This window comes from Azolla caroliniana, unplaced genomic scaffold, assembly GCF_043228905.1.
Source record: "Azolla caroliniana isolate FFs.n. ecotype wild unplaced genomic scaffold, voAzoCaro1.0.p SCAF_2, whole genome shotgun sequence".
Lineage (NCBI taxonomy): Eukaryota > Viridiplantae > Streptophyta > Polypodiopsida > Salviniales > Salviniaceae > Azolla > Azolla caroliniana.
In genome coordinates, this window is record NW_028230437.1 from 1,931,119 (window position 1) to 1,949,698 (window position 18,580).

General features: G+C 37.9%; 4 protein-coding genes and 1 pseudogene across 4 annotated transcripts in view; 2 read left to right on the forward strand and 3 right to left on the reverse strand.

Annotated features, from left to right (window-relative positions):
• LOC147867035 (subtilisin-like protease SBT1.7) overlaps positions 1–5,100 on the forward strand; it is a 29,953-nt pseudogene extending 24,853 nt beyond the window's left edge.
• Positions 1–18,580, reverse strand: part of LOC147867030 (uncharacterized) — a 101,308-nt gene that overhangs the window by 73,570 nt on the left and 9,158 nt on the right. The window lies entirely within an intron of this gene.
• Positions 5,605–6,638, reverse strand: LOC147867036 (B3 domain-containing protein REM16-like). The gene is made up of 2 exons (XM_087339628.1): positions 6,120–6,638; positions 5,605–5,964 (listed from the first exon to the last, which is right to left on the reverse strand). The coding sequence occupies exons 1-2, from the start codon at positions 6,636–6,638 to the stop codon at positions 5,605–5,607; spliced, it is 879 nt and encodes a 292-aa protein (XP_087195754.1).
• On the forward strand, positions 9,082–14,599 carry LOC147867037 (seven transmembrane domain protein). Its single transcript, XM_087339853.1, has 7 exons — positions 9,082–9,226; positions 11,179–11,248; positions 11,332–11,391; positions 12,188–12,302; positions 12,393–12,508; positions 12,595–12,719; positions 14,322–14,599. Exons 1-7 carry the CDS (start codon positions 9,150–9,152, stop codon positions 14,446–14,448), a joined length of 690 nt encoding a protein of 229 aa, XP_087195979.1. The 5' UTR covers positions 9,082–9,149; the 3' UTR covers positions 14,449–14,599.
• Positions 16,447–17,958, reverse strand: LOC147867038 (non-specific lipid transfer protein GPI-anchored 14-like). Its single transcript, XM_087339854.1, has 3 exons — positions 17,584–17,958; positions 17,358–17,417; positions 16,447–16,725 (listed from the first exon to the last, which is right to left on the reverse strand). Exons 1-3 carry the CDS (start codon positions 17,897–17,899, stop codon positions 16,559–16,561), a joined length of 543 nt encoding a protein of 180 aa, XP_087195980.1. The 5' UTR covers positions 17,900–17,958; the 3' UTR covers positions 16,447–16,558.

Sequence of the window (18,580 nt, forward strand, 5' to 3'; positions counted from 1 at the left end):
TCTTGCAATAACCTTGTTGGATGCGCGCTTTGGTTGGAGAAGACTCGTCTACACTATGGTTCCCATACAATCCAAAGAGTTATTGGGCTGACCAATTCCAACACAGCTTGAGATTTGTCATTAAGAGGAGTTGAGTGGACGTTGCTGCTGGTGGAGAAAAAAACCTCTTGTGCTTTTATCACCAAAGTCATCCCCTCCTCCTGATGCTCGTATCTGTCAACTAGGGTCTGCCATGATAGCCAACATATATTTCCCCACTTAATGGAGCCTTGCACCTGGCATAATTGCAACAAGTGGCCAACCCCCCACCATATTCGATGGGACGTTGGGCAGTCCCACAGAGCGTGTCGTATTGATTCTACTACATTTGGGCACTCTGCACAATTAGGAGAGATAAGGTTCCCACTTTGCCATGCTCCCACCGGTAGGGACTTATGTATTAATAGCCATTGGAACGTGGTAATTCGTCTCGCATGTTGTTGTTTCCATATTTTCTGCCAAAACTTGGTGATAATTGTGGGAGGAACTTGAGATGTGTGCCAGACCTTCGCAACAGCTGGCTCTCGGGCGGTTTGAGCAGCTAGAATGTGGCGACCCAATCTCGTTGTGAATTGGAAGAAAGGGATGGGTTTGCTTCCTTGCCCCGCATAAGGATCCCGCCATGTCCATTACAAAGGGTCCCAACTGACCTTACGTAGCCATGTGTTTTCATGAGTACATATGTGCCAATCGGGTTGTACTTTTAGCGGATCGGGATCTACAATCCATTTATGACCAGTATATGTGAGTACTCGAATTGCGTTATTTTGTGTTGGAGTCTCAGTGTCTCGCAATTCAAAGCCTTCGATCCTGTCTAGTGTTCCCCTACCTCTTGGGATCAGAGATCCCTCCTCCTCGTGTCCTATCCCTTTCTCCATTGTCGTCCTTTGAGTAGCAGTTCCCCTAATCAGTAGTGCGTTAATGATTTCCGATCTCATAGTCCATCTGCCCCTGATTCCATGGAGTATGTTGGCTTGATCTTGTAGTGGCAGTGACATAAACCGTCGCCAACATTCTATACTTTTTCATGGACCTTCTGCAATGTATCCCCATGACAACCCCTTACATGATCCCAATAGTTGATTAGATTCATCCTTGATACATGGGTTCCATAGGATACGTTGACTGAGCCAGGCAAGTTCAGAACTCGGTTGATCGCACTTGAGCCCTTGTCTAATGTCACACCATGCCTTCCACATGGATGCACTGAATCTATCCTCCAATTGGCGGGAGAAACTAGGTTTGAGATCCATGTTTAGAATCCATCTCGTTTGGGGGGCCCAATTGACCCCTTTTCTTGGCCTAAAGTAAGCGAGATGTAACCGCAATAGCATTTTCCAACAGTCATTTCCAGGTTGGAGTCCTCGCACCACAAATTTGGCAAGTAAGGCTTTTGATTGTGAAAGGGGATCAATAAGACCCAATCCCCCTCTCGACTTAGGCATTGTGAGTATAGGCCACGCCACCTTGGCGCGAGTTACATGGTCTTCCTTACCAGACCAAATGTAGTTGCAGACCAGTCGTTGAATCTAATGTATACTTTCCTTGGAGATTTTCCAGCAAGATAGACTGTACCATGTTGTTGCGAGTAGTACCTGGTTTGCCACTATGATGTGACTCGCTAACGACAGTTTTTTCGAACTCCAATGTATCAGCTTTTGCCGAATGGAATGGATAACGGGTGCAATCATAGTCTCTGGCGGTATGTTGAAACCAATTTGGAAGCCCAAATATTTGGTTATTGCTCCTTGATTGATCCATTTGGAAGCGAGATGTGGGTGCCACGCCGAATGTGTTTCATGAGAAAGCCATATTGCGCAGGATTTGTGCCAATTAATCATGGCATTGGATCTCTTGCAAAATACGACTAACCCACTTTCTAGCTTTTGGAGGTTTTCCAAGTCCCCTTGCAGGTAGACCGTTGTGTCATCTGCAAATTCTATATCCAGGATGCTTTGGTGAGAATGAGGTACGGTTAACGTATGAGTTCTTTGTGGCTTGTGGACATCTTTCCATTAATGCCAAGGTGAATCTTTATTTTTATTTTAAAAAAACAAAAACATGTTTCAAAATCATGGCCCATGTTTAGAACCAAGGAACATATACCCGTATCAAGAAGTGACATTGACATGTTTCCAAGGCTCGACCCATGTTAAGAACCAATTAACATTCACCTGGATCAAGGACCAAGTTATGGTGACATGTTAGGAGTTGTTGAATGTGTTCCTAGATGTTTCATGATGAAATGTGCTCTCTTTTCTCATAGAAACCTTTCATGTAGTGTGGGTTCTGTCTCTCAATTACACTCACATCTCTAACATTACCATCAACATGCAAGTTGACGTTATGGGCCACACCGATTTCCTCTATACATTCTCTCTAGTGTTCATATCAATCCAAACATATACTACCATAGCTAGCGCTTCACAATCATCTACCTATATTGTTAACACGGCTGCCCATTCTAGCTTGTTTTCTCCTATTTACGCCATAGCATTGGCCAAAGGTGTCCACCCCAATGAGCCAGACATTGACCAAAATGGACCACTGTATTCTTACTCTATTGTTCTCAATGGCTTCGTAGCTAAGCTCACCCAACAAGAAGCTCAAGCAATGACGAGAATTGAGGGTGTTCTAAACGTAGTAGAAGACATGGTTGTGGCCAATCTTCACACGACCCACACCCCCGAGTTCTTGGACCTTAATCCTTCCTTGGGCATATGGCCGGTTTCACACTTCGGGAAGGACGTGATCATTGGTGTCATAGATTCCGGCATATGGCCCGAAAGCAAGAGCTTTGATTTTGATGATCCTTTCCTTGGCCCCATCCTGCGCCGATGGCATGGGATTTGTGAGTCTACCCCCGACTTCTCCTTGTCTCTCCATTGTAACAAGAAGATAATCGGGACAGGAGCCGTCTACCGAGGGTACGAGGCAGCACGAGGTGCAATCGACGAGACATTGGAGTATAAGTCCCCTAGGGACGATCAGGGCTACGGGACACATACCGCATCTACAGCAGCCGGAGGGTATGTTCCTATTGCCAGTCTTTTCAGGTTGGCCAGCAGAGCCGCCCGTGGAATGGCCACGCGTGCCCGATTGGCCATCTATAAGGTGTTGGTCGTGTGGGTGCTTCAACTCCGATCTTCTTGCCGCCTTCGATCAAGCTGTCTCAGACGGAGTAGATATCATCTCACTTTCGGGTGGGGCAGGAGTGGGAGTAGATGTTCCCCCGTACTATCTAGATCCCATTGCAATCGGCAGCCTTGCGGCCATGGAGAATGGTATTCTTGTGTCGGCATCAGCCGGCAATTCGGGCCCAGTCCCTGGGTCAGTTGCGAATGTCGCCCCTTGGCTCCTTACCGTCGGTGCGAGCACTTTCGACCGTGATTTCCCCGCCTTCATGACACTCACCAATGACGAGTCTTATCGAGGAATCTCTCTCCACATTGGCAATGAACTCAGTGTCCAGGTATGGGGTGTACCATTAGATTCATGTGGGTGGGGTCATATAACCATATACTTAAATCTAGAGCATTCAAAACGTTAATCTCTAACGATGAGCCCATTAGTAGCATTACTCTCATCTGTTTGTGTGTCTAGAGGAACGTGTACCAAAACACTGTATGTTTTTGTAGATGCCACTAATCTACGGGGGCGATGCGGGCTTACCGGGTTATGGTGCGAATGCGAGTCTATGTATGCAGAGCACATCAGATCCACAACAAGTGAAGGGAAAGTTCGTAGTATGCGACCGAGGTGTGAACGCATGCGTGGCAAAAGGAATGGTGGTACTAACTGCAGGCGGGATCGGGATGATCCTTGCCAATGCTGAGATAAATGGCGAGGACCTCATAGGAGATGGCCATGTCTTGCCAGCAGTCCTTGTTGGTTTCCAAGCCGGGGCCGGCATTAAAAGCTACATCCTACGGTCCGAGGATCCAATGGCCACCATTTACTTTGCGTGTACAGTCATTGGCACAAAACTGGCCCCTATGATGGGGGCATTCTCGTCCCGCGGTCCCAACCCGACCAATCCTGAGATCCTTAAGCCAGACATTAGCGCACCAGGGGTAAACATTTTGGCGGCATGGACAAGTAAAGTAGGTCCCACCGAGCTTCCTCAAGATCTGCACATTGTAGATTTCAACATAATGTCTGGCAGTTCTATGGCATGCCCACACGTCGCCGGCATTGCAGCTCTTATAAGAGAAGTGCACCCTAATTGGAGCCCCACTGCAATAAAGCTGGCCCTAATGGCAACCGCCTATACTAGAGATAACCTTGGGAATGCCCTATTAGATGGGTTTGACACCACCACCATGTCCACCCCTTTCGTCCATGGTGCTGGACATGTCCAGCCAATGAATGCGATCGACCCGGTCTCGTTTACGACCTTAGTGCCCAAGATTATGTAGACTTCTTGTGTGGTGGTAACTACTCGGAGACCATGTTGAGTAGCTTTACAAAAGGGAAGTATAACTGCTCTTCTTCCATACTTCCTCCTGGCAACCTCAACCATCCTTCACTTACCTTCATTTACAACCAAGGTGCAAATGCAAATTCCTTATCAAATTATAGCTACACCCTCACTAGGGTCTTGACCAATGTGGGTCCTTCTCCGGAAGGGGTGTATACTCTTAGGGATGAGGCTCCTCAGGGAGTGATAATGATGGTTGAGCCCACTTTGCTTGCATTTAGTAGACTTTATGAAAGAAAGAGCTATCTAGTAACTTGTCAAGCAAGCTATCAAGAGGCACTTCGACCCAGAGAAAGCTCCTCTACATTTGGCAGCATCACTTGGCAGGATACAATGCATGATGTTTTTAGCCATGTTTCCTTTACTTGGCAAAACTAGACTGACATACCACATCCAAGCTTTCTACAGTATTCATACATGGGGCTTTGTTCCTTTTTTTTACCAACATTCTCCCTCATATAAATTAATATTTTAAAATAAATAATATGTTTCACTTTACGTACAGAATAGAGGTATTTTGTATTTTGATTTATGATGACAATATACAAGTTTTAGGCCCTACAGACATTATTGATCCATAGGAATTACATCAATATCAATTGAAAGCATTTCACGGATTATATCTAATGTCTCTTTTTTCCCATCACAGTCACTATTTTATATCTCCATCATGCGAGATTTCAAGTTACTTATCTTGTATGTCACAGGTGCGTTGTTCATACGAGACACCAAAGTTCCAATGTAATTTACAAGTACAATGTTATCATATATTTACATAAGATGTTGGGTTCCAATGTTTCAGAGTTACTCCGATCTAAAACGAGTTTTTGATATGAAGATTGTAAAGCATAGAACAAAAAACATGACCAACCAAATGATTTGGATGACCCATAAAGATAAAAATCATTCCTTTGAGCCACATAACATATGTGATGGAAATTTCGGCTAATTCATTGTGAAATTGCGCATGATGCTCCCTCATCACCACACATGATTAAATGATTTGCAATATCACGTTGGGTGCTAAGCATCATGTGTGGTTTCATTGTGAATTTTTTAATAAGCAACAAATCATCACACATTCACTATACATCTTGTTCAATCTCTAACTCATTGGACACCTTACCTGAGTCTCTTTCTAAAACCTTTGAAAACTTCGTTGGGATGGTGTCTCGAATTGCCACCACATCGGAAGGAGAAACTTTGAATATATGAATTCTAAATACGATTATATTCTCCTCCATTGGAAGTAGCTCAAATATGCATATGTCACCGCATCTAAGGTTCTGATCAATAACAAAGTACTTCCATCCACCACTTAGTGAGCATTCTGAACTTTCACTACCCAACCACGTAATTGTCCATGCTTTGTTGTCCTTGTCCAAAAGGGTGACTTCTTCTGCATATTTGCTTAGATATTGCGATGCAAATCGCCTTGGGAAACCCTACTCGCAAAACAAAACGATGCATGGATTTAGTAATATTCTCTACAAAAACAAATCGTTCATTGATGAATTAATACTACAATGAGTACAATGAGAAGAGATGCATAATTTTAAACACGAGGAGATTTGAAACTCGAAGAGAGAGTGACTATTACCAATTTGAATCCATGACAAACATTTGAATGGCACATCAATATGATGGTGAAGGGATTGGTGCTAATGAAAGCTATTGCATCTTTGAACGCCTTTTGAGTTTCAGTATGGAAATGTATCCATACTTTCCAAAAATCATCCAAGGTAAGTAAGCTCTTATTGAATTTGAATTCATTATGAATACTTGGAATTATAGGTAAATTTTGGTCCATTCTATCACCATTAATGTCTCCCTTTAGTTTCTTTGCGGGATGACAATTATTGGTAATGCTAGATGATGCACTTAATCCATCATCGAAAGCATTTAATTTAGGCATCTGTGTTGAGTTTATGCATGATCCATTCAATCTAGCATCTTTATATGGATCTATTTCCTTCTCATTTGATGTGCCCTTAATTGCCGACATGCTTTTGGAGTAAATATCTTTCTCGCATGAATCCTCCCCTTCATAGATGTAGACTTTGAAGTGGCATTTTGAAACTAAGTCGAAAATGATGAGGTCTCCACTCCGAATCTCCATGTAGTAAGCAAACTCCTTCCATCCAGTGGTGATTGTTAGTGATGATTCGTGGTCAGAATATCCAATTTTACATTGTTTGGCCTCGAGACACGCATTCCAAATACGACCACATGGTGATTCGAGCTTAATATTGTTGGTACTCAAATATGCTTTGAATCTCTTGACAAAGGTCTTGGGGATGGTCTGTAATACATTCATAAGGAATGAGAGAGACTCTTACACGTGTATGTATATACAAAATGTGGACAACAATATTACAATATATACATATACAAGTTTGTTACACATCATATTACTAGTGAGAAGTGAGCATTCAAATATATGCGTGAATACACACATCTACATAACCACATGCATGCATGCATGCACGCACATAAAATACTCACACATTGAGAGAGAGAGAGAGAGAGAGAGAGATACATACTCACGTGTCCATACATAAATACATACACACACATACACACATATTGATAGAGTAATATGCATATGTGTATATATACACACATGAAAGAGATACGTGTGGATGAATACATCCCTATATACACACACACATATATAAACATATTATACACATGAAAGAGATATTTGTGGATATGACATCCATACATACAAACACACACACATATATATATATGTATACGAGAGAGAGATACATACATACATACACATGAGGTATGTGTGGATACATGCATACATATGTATATATGTATTACGAGAGAGAGAGAGAGAGGACTTACCAATGATGGCTCCTCGTTTGTGAAGTCCATGGATGGGTCAGCCACCTCAAAGAAGCTCGCATAGCATGGCACCTCATGAATATGTTTATAAGCTTCATGATTATCATCACCACAATTACGAATTCTCGTAACTATTGGAGGAGGAGGAGGAGGAGGAGTGGAGGTGTTGATCTTGCTAGTGCGCCTGCAATGTCCCATCCTCATGCGTGCATGCTTATTTTAGCTCTTCTTTGCTCATACACACACATGTATTGTAAAGTTAAAACTAAATCTTAATATATATATATATATATATATATATATATATTATAGTGACAAGTTCCTCTCTCTCTCTCTCTCTCTCTCTCTCTCTGTCTCTCTCTCTTACCATTCACTCACCTATTAGGTCTTTTGTGTTTTTGCCTCCCTCTTAGGAAACAAACATGGCCAATATTCACGATACATAATCTTTGTACCCCAAGGTTCTCCAGAACCGTCCATGTAGTTGAATCATAAAGGAAATGTGTAAGCTTTCAAATTTACAAAAGTAGCCAATATTACCTAAAACATGAATGAATGGCACATTAAAAAACACATATCCTCGAAAGAGCCTAAGTCACACAGTTTTGGAAATGTCCATTTGTAAGAAGACACGAGTGTAGCTACTTATACAAAAGTCTTAATGGGATTTGAATCCCTCCTAGTCATTAGTCCTAGCTCCTCACTAAGTCTGTAAGGGGATATGCTTTTCCTCGTTAAAAAGTATGCGACCATGGTCCTTTGCCAATCTTGCATCCAATATGTATCATCCATTTTCTAATATAATATCTTGTTCTCCATGCTCATACGTACACAAACATATAATGAGCATATACACAAATATATAATGCTATTATTGACCAGGACAAACATATATAAACCTTTGGTTGTTGCATTTGATATACTCTTTGTTGGGTGTTACACAAGATGTATAGAGAAAACTCTTGGCAATAGATATAAACAACAATTAGTATGTGTGTAGGGCAAACATCCAATGTAGAACCATGAAATTGTAGTATTCACAAAATGAAAAAAAAGGTTGCTCTATAGGCCATCCCTGACATAATCTCAATGTCCTCATAATCAATCATGACTGGGGAACTAGGATGCACCACACTTTCTCTTGTACTCCATTGCCCATTGGTCAAGTGTAATGTGAAATGAGGACTAGCAATAAAAGGGATAGATCAACATGTGATGTAGTGTGTATATGTAGCTACCTCGTCAATCATCTTTTTGTATGAATACTTAGTAAACGGATTCTATGGATTGTTTAGAGTGGTCTTAACTACGGGTCTTCAAAGGCTCAAATCCACCACCACTTCTTTGCTCAAAATTTGGTTTGGAGGGGGTTAAGTACTTATGGCGAATTGTGTCCAAATCCTAGTGTTCAATGCAAGGGTCATTTGGTTCGGTGAACACCTATGTTCTTTTGACTTATGAGGAGGACATACATACATATACACACGCATATACATTGAAGGCAAGTTTGGGATATATACATATATATATATATGTATGTATGTATGTATGTATGTATGTATATGTATGTATATGTATATACTGTATATTACAATTTACATATATATGTATGTATATCGTATATGTATGTCTACATATATACATAATAATATACATTATATAATATTACTGTATGTATATATATGCATACAATTCTTTCTCTCTCTGAAGTCTAATCGGAGCAGCAGCAGAAGAAGAAGAAGAAGAAGAAGAAGCAACAGTGGTTTCCATTACCATGACTCTCTTCCATTTCTTCAACTGCGCAGCTCTCACCTTCGGTCCTCACGTCGTCTACTACACTGCTACTCCCCTGTAAGTCTGCGATTCTTTCGATTTGAGACAGATGTGTGTGTGTGTGAGAGAGAGAGAAAGAGGTTCTATGCGTTTATCTACATACACCGTTTGCTGCTATAACTCATCTGTTTAGTATTAGATTTGGAATGTGTACCAAGTCTCAAGCAAAAAAAGCAGCAGATGTAACAAGCATGGCTGCGTACATATCATCTTGGATTTGTTCAAATTTCACATAATCTCTCCAGTTCTAGATTTGGATTTTGCACCAAGTCAAAAGGCAAATTGCAGCAGATTTGACATTCTTTTGAACTTGTCATTTCAAGATTTAACGTCAGTGTAGCTGTATCAAGAATGTTTTATGTGCATCACAATATTTGTCTTTGATTTTTGGCTGCCAATCCTTGAGAGAAAATGCAGCAATGGAGAAAAAAACCTCGGATTTGTTCAAGTTTTAGCATGATCTTTTGACATTTAGATTCAGCTTCCTACCAAGTTCACATTTTTCTAAACTTATCTTCTACCTACCCACCTGGAGAATTCAAAATTTAATGTCATATGTTTAGCTGAAGGATTTCCCATTTGACAGTAATTCTCAAGAAAAAGAATGCAGCATATCATTTTGGATACCTGATTTTGGTTGTATATATCGATGTAATAAACGAAAAATGCAGTAGACTTAACTTCATTAATGTGTAGATCTGATACCAGGAATTTTCACACAATTGTTCTATATAGAGTTTAATAGCAAATTAGTATTTTTTATCATTTACCCTGCCTGTCTCAAGGGAAAATGTGCCAAATGTCTCAAGTAAAAACCACAGCAGATTTTATGTTATTTTGTATCTATCATATCTGATTTATTTCAAGATTTAACATGATTCTGTTCAATCACGGTTTTCTGATTCTGTATCTAGTATTTAGAAAAGATTCCAAAGTATGAAGATCTAAAGAAAGTGCATTATTCTATGTTTCTCTCTTTCCCACATGCCATGTTTATGAATCAGGAGCTTAATTTTTCACAGAAAAAATGAAGATAACTAATAATCCATGCATAGTAGGATGCCAGCTTTGTATTATTTCGGCAGCGACTTCCACCTTTCCTTGATAATTGTAGAATATTCTTGTCTTTTAATAACTTGATGAGTGATGAGATAAAGGAGGTCAATCTAAAAGTAAAGTAGTCATCCATTTAGGTTGTGATCTAACTACCTCTAATTTTGGTAGGTTCTATGCACCTTTGCTTATTCCTCATTGAATTGTGAAGTGTCTTCTAATTATAGCTTGGAGTGATGAAAGATTTGAGGCCAAGCTAAAAACATTTGAGAAATAATTTTCTTTTTGATACTTTGGTCAGAATAGACCGATGTTAACCCACATCATCAATTTATTTTTAGACTCGGATTTTATACCAATTCTAAAGGAAAAATGCAGCTCATTTACGTGTTAACTTTCAGCTTGAATTTCTTACCAGGAACATGAGATCCAATCGAAGTGCCATGAAATTTTGATTAGTCTATATTATCTTTTCTCCACACCCCAGGTTTTAATCTTTTGTGTATGCTTTAATGGGAGCTAGTGATTTAGGTTCTTGATCACAATGCTAGCTGCCTCTCCTTCCAGTTTGGCTGATGCATATTTTCCAATCATACAATTTTTGAGCATATTCTTCTATAACTTGGCGAGTGATGAGAGAAAAGCGAGAAAATGTTGTAAAATCATTAGTGAATCTTATGTATTAACCTACTCCTGAATGGTTTGTTATGAATCTCCACCTATAACTAGGTGAAAGTGGTTGAAAAGGGAGGTCAAGATAAAGTTGGTCAAATTACTGCAAAATTAGATGAAGTTCTTGTCACATTCTGATTGTGACTCTTACATCTACATTAGGCTATCGGATTAAGTGCATATTGATTGCAAGAGCCTTCTGAATTAACACATTAAATTTTAACATTTGTCGAAATCAAATACAGGTCTGAGTATGACACATTAAGGACCTGTTGGAAAGCAGCCCTAGTGTATTTAGGGACTATGCTCGTAAAGGTTGGTTCTACTCTTTCTTGCGTAATGAGAATTTTTTCTAATTTTTAGCAGGCTAACGTGCCTTTTTATTCTTTTTATCTCAGCTTGTTTGCCTAGCCACATTCCTTCAGGTTTCAGAGAATGACAGCTTTGATGTCTCTCAGGTGCAATTAAATCTCTACGAGTTGTTTGAAATCAAATATTCAACTTGGTTGTTTAGGTCATTATCTGGACATGGGGGCTTTAAGATTGTTCAATAAATAAATAGCTTGAGGTTGTTTCTGTTGCCTTTATTATGCTGCGGCAGTTTCCTTAGCGGGTGGATGCTGATATGAAGTGATAATTTTCTATCTTGCTGACGATAGATATGCTAGTGAATTAAGTTGAGTGAGGATGTATAGCTCCGTTGTCACCAAGTCAATTAGTTGTGTGAGGATGTATATTTCTGTTGCCACCAAGTCAATTAGTTGTGTGAGGATGTATATCTCTATTGTCACCAAGTCAATTAGTTGTGAGTACTCTGGTTCCTGGTTCTGTATCATGTATGTGCACTATGGACACGGTGTATGCAGTTTATCATATCTAATGTACTAGGGTAGGGTGTAAGCCTATCTGCATTGCTATCTTACCATGTGAGTACAATTGTTTTGAATTGTGGTGTTCTTGCTACAATTGTGATGAGATTTGTGATACTGTTGGGGTATCCAAGTAGGAAGCATGATGCAATGCCTATGCTGTCAAGACCTTGTTTAAGTCATTTAAACTGTTAGGAAATAATTTGGCTTCCAGAGTAATAGAGCCATTCTAATTGTTTATAGAACTACATGCGTACAGCTGATGTTTATGTAGTACATTAGTGTCCCTTATCCACACGCTCTGTTGTATTTTTGAATAATCTATGGAACTTGTTAGCATACTGCATCTTAGTTTTCTATGGTAACATGTGATGCATTTTATCAGGAATCTCTCAAGGCTTTAATTGGGTTTTTGGACGTCATTGGGCTATACATTGCCCTCACACAATTGACATACCGCAACATTTCGCAGAATCATAAGTTTCAAGCTGTTGGACTTTGTAAGATTTTTAAGCTACATGAAGTATCTTTATATAACTATAAAGCACTGTAATGACCTTATCTGGTTTAATATATGAGATTGTGTTCAGGTTGGGCATTTGCAGACTCCCTTCTTCATAGTTTAGCCCCATTATGGGTGGGGGCTAGAGGTTTAGAGTTCACATGGGACTATCTTCTACAGGGTGTTGAAGCTAATGCTAACCTGGTACTGTGATCAGAACTTAATTTCAAATTTGTTCTAGAAGACTTGTAAAATATCCTTCGCTCATTGAAGCTCTTGATTTGCTTCAGGTCTTAACAATCTCACTTGCGGCCATAGGATCATTGTTGTGGCTTAGAAAAAACAAGCCTAAGGTTATTGTACCACTTATATACTTCACGGCGGGTGTGCTGGCTACAATGCCTTCTATAATCAGGTTAGTCCTGGCTACAATGCCTTCTATAATCTGGTTAGTCCAATGATTCTAATTTCTGATTGTTAGGTAGGATGCAAGAATATGTATATATACATATAAAGCAGTTAAGAAAGTCTCTATAATAATGGTTAATGTTATGCTTGATTTTAATCTTTCAGTAACTATGGGCTGGTTCGGAAACCAAACTGAACCGAACTGAACCATTTATAGAAAACAAAAACCAAACCAAACTGTTTATGAATTCCAGAGCCACTTAAACCAAACCATTTAAGAAAAAGGTAAACCAAACTGCTTAAGGAAATGTTGAAAACAAACCAAACCATTTAATCACAAATTTAAGCTAACCATTTGAGTCAAATTAATTAAAAAATTAAATAAATAAAAATACGTTAAATTAAATTAGTAGTTAAGTTTAATTAATCAAATCAATAATAAAAAACATCAACTAAACCATTAAGGGAAAAAAAAAGTTAACGAAAACCAATAAACCAAACCACTTAAACTTATAAACTGATAAACCCGAATTTTAGAACCAAACTGAACTAAAACCAAACCGTTTTATTATATTGGAACTGATAAACCGATAAACCATAGCTTATTAGTTTGGTTCGGTTTGAGTCGAAACTGGGCCTACAGCTACCTTTACGCCTTTTTAAGCGCTAGGAAATTCTATTTGTGCTATGTAATGGTGAAAGTGTTGCTTTCTTTTTCACAAAGAAGGTTTGCATTCATAAAAATCCTTGCAAATGTCTCCCTCAAAAATTTATGTTTATGGATGTCACCTTTAATCTCCCATTGTCCCCATGTAGACCACACAAAGAAGAAATAATATTACTATTTCTCTAGGAACAAAACCTCATGTCTCCGAGCTAGATGTATCTTCACCCACCAACTCACTTTGCCAATGCTTTTTGCCCAATCACCATGATAGCTTTCTATTGTTTGCACTCTTTACATTATCCTTTAAATCAGTAATCAGCTCAAGATAGCTAGCTGAAAACTGAAAAATCTAAAATTTAGGAATATCCCATCCTGGAAATATGTTTCATTAAAAACATCATGTCCTGAAATTATGCTTAACTTAGAGCTCTATAATTTAAGAACGTGCCTTCCTGAAAATATCTTATCTCTCCCTTTTCCCAGAAGAATAAGTCCAAGGTTAGATTTATCTTCACCCACCAACTCACTTCGCCAATGCTTTTTGCCCAATCACCGTGATACCTTTCTATTGTTTGCACTCATTACATTATCCTTTATATCAGTAATCAGCTCAAAATAGCTAGCTGAAAACCTAAAAATCTAAAATTTAAGAACATCCCAAAACATCCTGTCCTGAAATTATGCCAAACTTAGAGCTCTATAATTTAAGAACTTGCTTTCCTGAAAATATCTTATCTCTCCCTTTTCCCAGAAGAATAAGTCCAGGGGCCCTCAGGCTTCAGCCCTAACCAAGAGTTAGTCTAAGTACATTGTATGGCTAATGCGATTTATATACAGATTTATTATTGTAACAGCGATTGTGTGAGAGAGATTAAGATGATGATAATGATTTTTAATGTCCTCAAGAGACTACAAACTAACAACAGTTCCTTTTAAATGCAGCTATCTTCGTCAAGGATTAGGATGGGATTTTTCTAAAGTAGTTGCTTTCAAGGTGTTAGCTTCGACGGGTCTCGGTCTGCTTACATGGCAACTCTTTAATGCCTGTCAAAGACCAGTTGTGCAATGAATAGAGTTAATCTATTTCACGTATGCATTCGTTTTTTTTATTCAATCAAAATTGTGGTATTAATTACCTCTGTAGTCTGAAACTAGTGCACATTTCAATGTTGTGCAAGAAAATCTGAAATCCAAAAGTATTTAGCCAAATTTGTAGTTAATTATTTGTCTATTGTCATCATCGATTTCAGAATTGTGAAGAACATATTTTATGGAGAGTTGTAATTGGGTTTGCGATGCAATGAATATACTAGTTAATCCCTTGATCAATTTCAGTGTATTTAAATAGTACGAATTGGGTAAACAATTGTTATTACCTTGATTATTTGATATCAGTTTTGTTGATGGTTTGATTTAGCATTTTTGCTTTGGCTTAGGTTTGGAACGTTCACATGTTTTTTTTATCTTATCTATTAATATTGGAGAAAAGAGATAAGTTTATAGGGGGATGAAGATGTCAAGAACATACATGGACCAAAATTATTAAATGTGATAAGTTTATTCCAATTTTCCAGAGCTTTTTGGGGATTTGTAAGATATCATGTGAAAGGTTGATCAAAATATCAAGTTTCTTCTTATATATGTAGTTATAGATAAAATGATACGAGCATGCATGGATTCATTTAACCCAAAACTTGCCTTCCAGAAATAGATGACTTTGAACAGCTTAGGGCCTTTCTGGACACTCACATCACTCTTTGAAAATTATTAAACACCGCCCAGTATGCTAATCATCATCATTATCCCACTGTTATCATTGTTAGAACTGGGTGAATAGTTTATGTAACTTGGTTATAATGCATATTCTATTTGTTTTTCTTGAATGGAGCTGTGAATCAATATATTCTTGTATGTCCTATGCATATGGAAGATGAAATTTCAGAATATATATATATAATATGGTTCTTGCAAATACATTTAGAAGATGCACAAAAGCTTATATGTCTTGGATAGTTTTCCATGCATTGTGGGTGGTGTCATTAGCTCTAAAGAAAAGGTTAGACTTGCTCAGTCTCTCAATCAGATAAAACATGCATTGTGCACAATATTATTGTGCTTGAAAAAGGTAAAACGCTTGAAAAATGTTTGCTTGCACTTCCCTCCATAGTATGCACTTTGACACTTGAACTTAATTTTCAAAAGACCATGTAGTGTTGAGCTGCAATACACAAATGTACATTATCCCTCTCATTACCTATATAAAGGGGAGAGGTGACTCCTCATCAATTAGTGAATTAATTCCTTACATTGTTTGTTTGACATGCTTTCTCTCCCTTTCTATCTTCCCACACTTTGCATTTTACTCCCACACCCACCCGATTAGTCTCAAACTTCACTTCCAAAAGACCACATCCTCCTAATAGTTGACTTTGACCATTTTGAATCATCCATGTTCATCTCTTTGAATAATTATAGGCTTTGGCCTATCCATCACTATAAAATTATGTCCTTTACGTCCAACATAGCATAAAAAAGAAGACCTTGACTAAGCATGCCCATTATGTCTTATTGGTCATAGAAAAATAATTCTCCATATATCATACATATTAGGACACCAAACTCCATTACATTCAAAGTAACCATCTTCATTACTCACTAGTCAGGCCTCTTGTTGGTTAGAACACATTCCTACTGTGTACGTATGTTTACTATATTCCCATTGCAGACACTATGTCCAATTTATTTATTATTGAAAAGTTTAGTTCTCCACATCATACATTTTAGATGGATAATTAACTTCATGTATATTCTAAGCAACAATATTAATTACTCATTCGTTAGGCCTCTTGTTTGCTTGAACACATTCCCATCGTGTAAGTAACATATCATAGATTTTATTGACAATAAACTCTCCTTACATTCGAAACAACAATCTTCATTACTAACTAGTTAGGCTTATTGTTAGCTTGTGCATGTTATCATTGTGTAAGCATAATCAAGGAATTGATAAAATTTAAACTTCACAGTTAAAAACAGGTAACTATAAAAGAAGGCTGATATATATATATATATATCGTCAAATGAACATTGTCATGCAAAGCCAATTTCTCTACAATTGTTGGATATGGTGACATTGATCATAATGGGTAGTTAAAGTCCTCTGTGGTCATGCATTGTCATTAATGTGACACAAGGAGGACTAAGGGCAAGACAAAGAGGAGATATAAGGATGGACCAATTGTCAAGCAACTATTGTTGTCAATTGGAGTTGAGCTACTTATTGTACTCAATGTAGTGGAGCTTGGTGTCGAGCTAATTATGGGAAAAGTGTTGCTTGTCGAAGTTGCTGCATTCAATCACATCACCTTTTATCAGTCACAGAAGAGTAATGTTACTTTAGAAAAGACCTAATGTTACTTAAGAAGGGACCTGGTTAATGTATTGTCTATTAAGGAAACTAAGATACTATTACACATGTCTATTAAACAATTGAAGCATGTGCTCCAATATTTGGCCTTAATGGAAATTCTTTGCGAAATTCATACTCAAACAATCCCAAGTAGACTTAAAGGTGATTAAAATTTTCCTACTCTAAGCTTAGAACTTATATCCTTAGCTTTACAATTGCTTGTTGGTGTCTAATTCTATTATCTTCACGCATTAGACAAATGTGTCACATGCCTCTAAACAAAATTAATATATGTGCATGCCCATCATTTGAACATACATCATAATTTATGGTTTCCTCTCATTAGAATAATTGGAAGTTGAGATACCTAACACGAAAGTTACAAGATTGATTGTTGATCTTACTTTTGACAATTAAGATTTCATGCCAAGAAACTAGTTGCTTAGATTAGCACAAGCTTACGAATTATCATATGAAAACGAAGTAAATCTTTTATGAATGCAAATGTACATCATGCATATATAATGCATTTAGCTATTGATTAGAAAGGCCTTATATAATGAAAATACCATTCTTAGAAGCCTCAAATTCTTTGGCTTTGGAAGAGGATGTAGGTATGCCAAGTAAACCTGCCAAAAATACACATAAGAAAAGCAAGAACACTTATTCAAAAAACGTTAATATTTGAAAATATATACAAGGGACTATTATCACAAACATTAGCAAGCATATCAATGCTCCTTAAAAGTAATAATTGCAAAAAATAAACAGAATATTGTGAATCATTTTATATACCTGGGCATTGTGATGGATCAGCTGGGACACCACAAGCGGAGGGCAAAGTAAGGGCAAGGGATGGGTTGAAGGGGGGGAGGCCAGTGATACCACCATCAAAGCTCACAGCAATGAGCTCACAAAGGCATTTCTTTTGGGTTTGGAAGACTTTATTCACATTAGTACAACAACTAGTTGACGGGAGTAGATCCTTGCCTTGGGCATAAGCCAAGCAATCTAATAATGAATCAATGGGCTTTACACATGTTTCTTGTTCTGCACGAATTACTTCAACCATCACTATGATCATGAGCACCACCCTTACAAGCCATTCCATCTCTCTTTGTATCTCCCTCACAGATGTAGATAACTAATCCTTTCACTATGTACAGGCATACACACACAAACACAAACACATATGCATATATATATATATATATATATATATATATATATATATATATATATACATATGTTACTTCTCATGCTCATTCAATTCAGAGTTTCAACTTTTTCATTATCTTTGAATTAGAATTACACACTCCTTTTCAAAATTTACCAACGCATCTAAACCATAAAGTTTGAATGCATTAAGAGGGCTAGCTTTTAAGGCATACTTGTATCCCACTATCCATACATAAAACGTTTGCCTCTTGAATCCATATTTTCTTTTCCTTACACCTTACTATACTCTTATTCCTCGCTTATACTTTGCTATCACTCTCTTCTAACACCAAAACTAAGCCTATGCCATCCAAGTTATACTGAAATAAATCAACCTTGAATGTCATGGTTTGTTAAATGGCTTGAGTACATACTTCAAACGAAATCATTAAATGTTGATTGTCTAACCACATGGTTAAAACTCCAACATTTTACTTAAAATTGTTGAGTTACAATTGTTTCTTAACTGAGGCTTGCCGAGATACATGTACGATTATATTTATTTGCTCTAAATAAAATGGTCTTTCTCCAACATATAATGGGGGCAATTCTCACATCGTATCTTTGTACATTG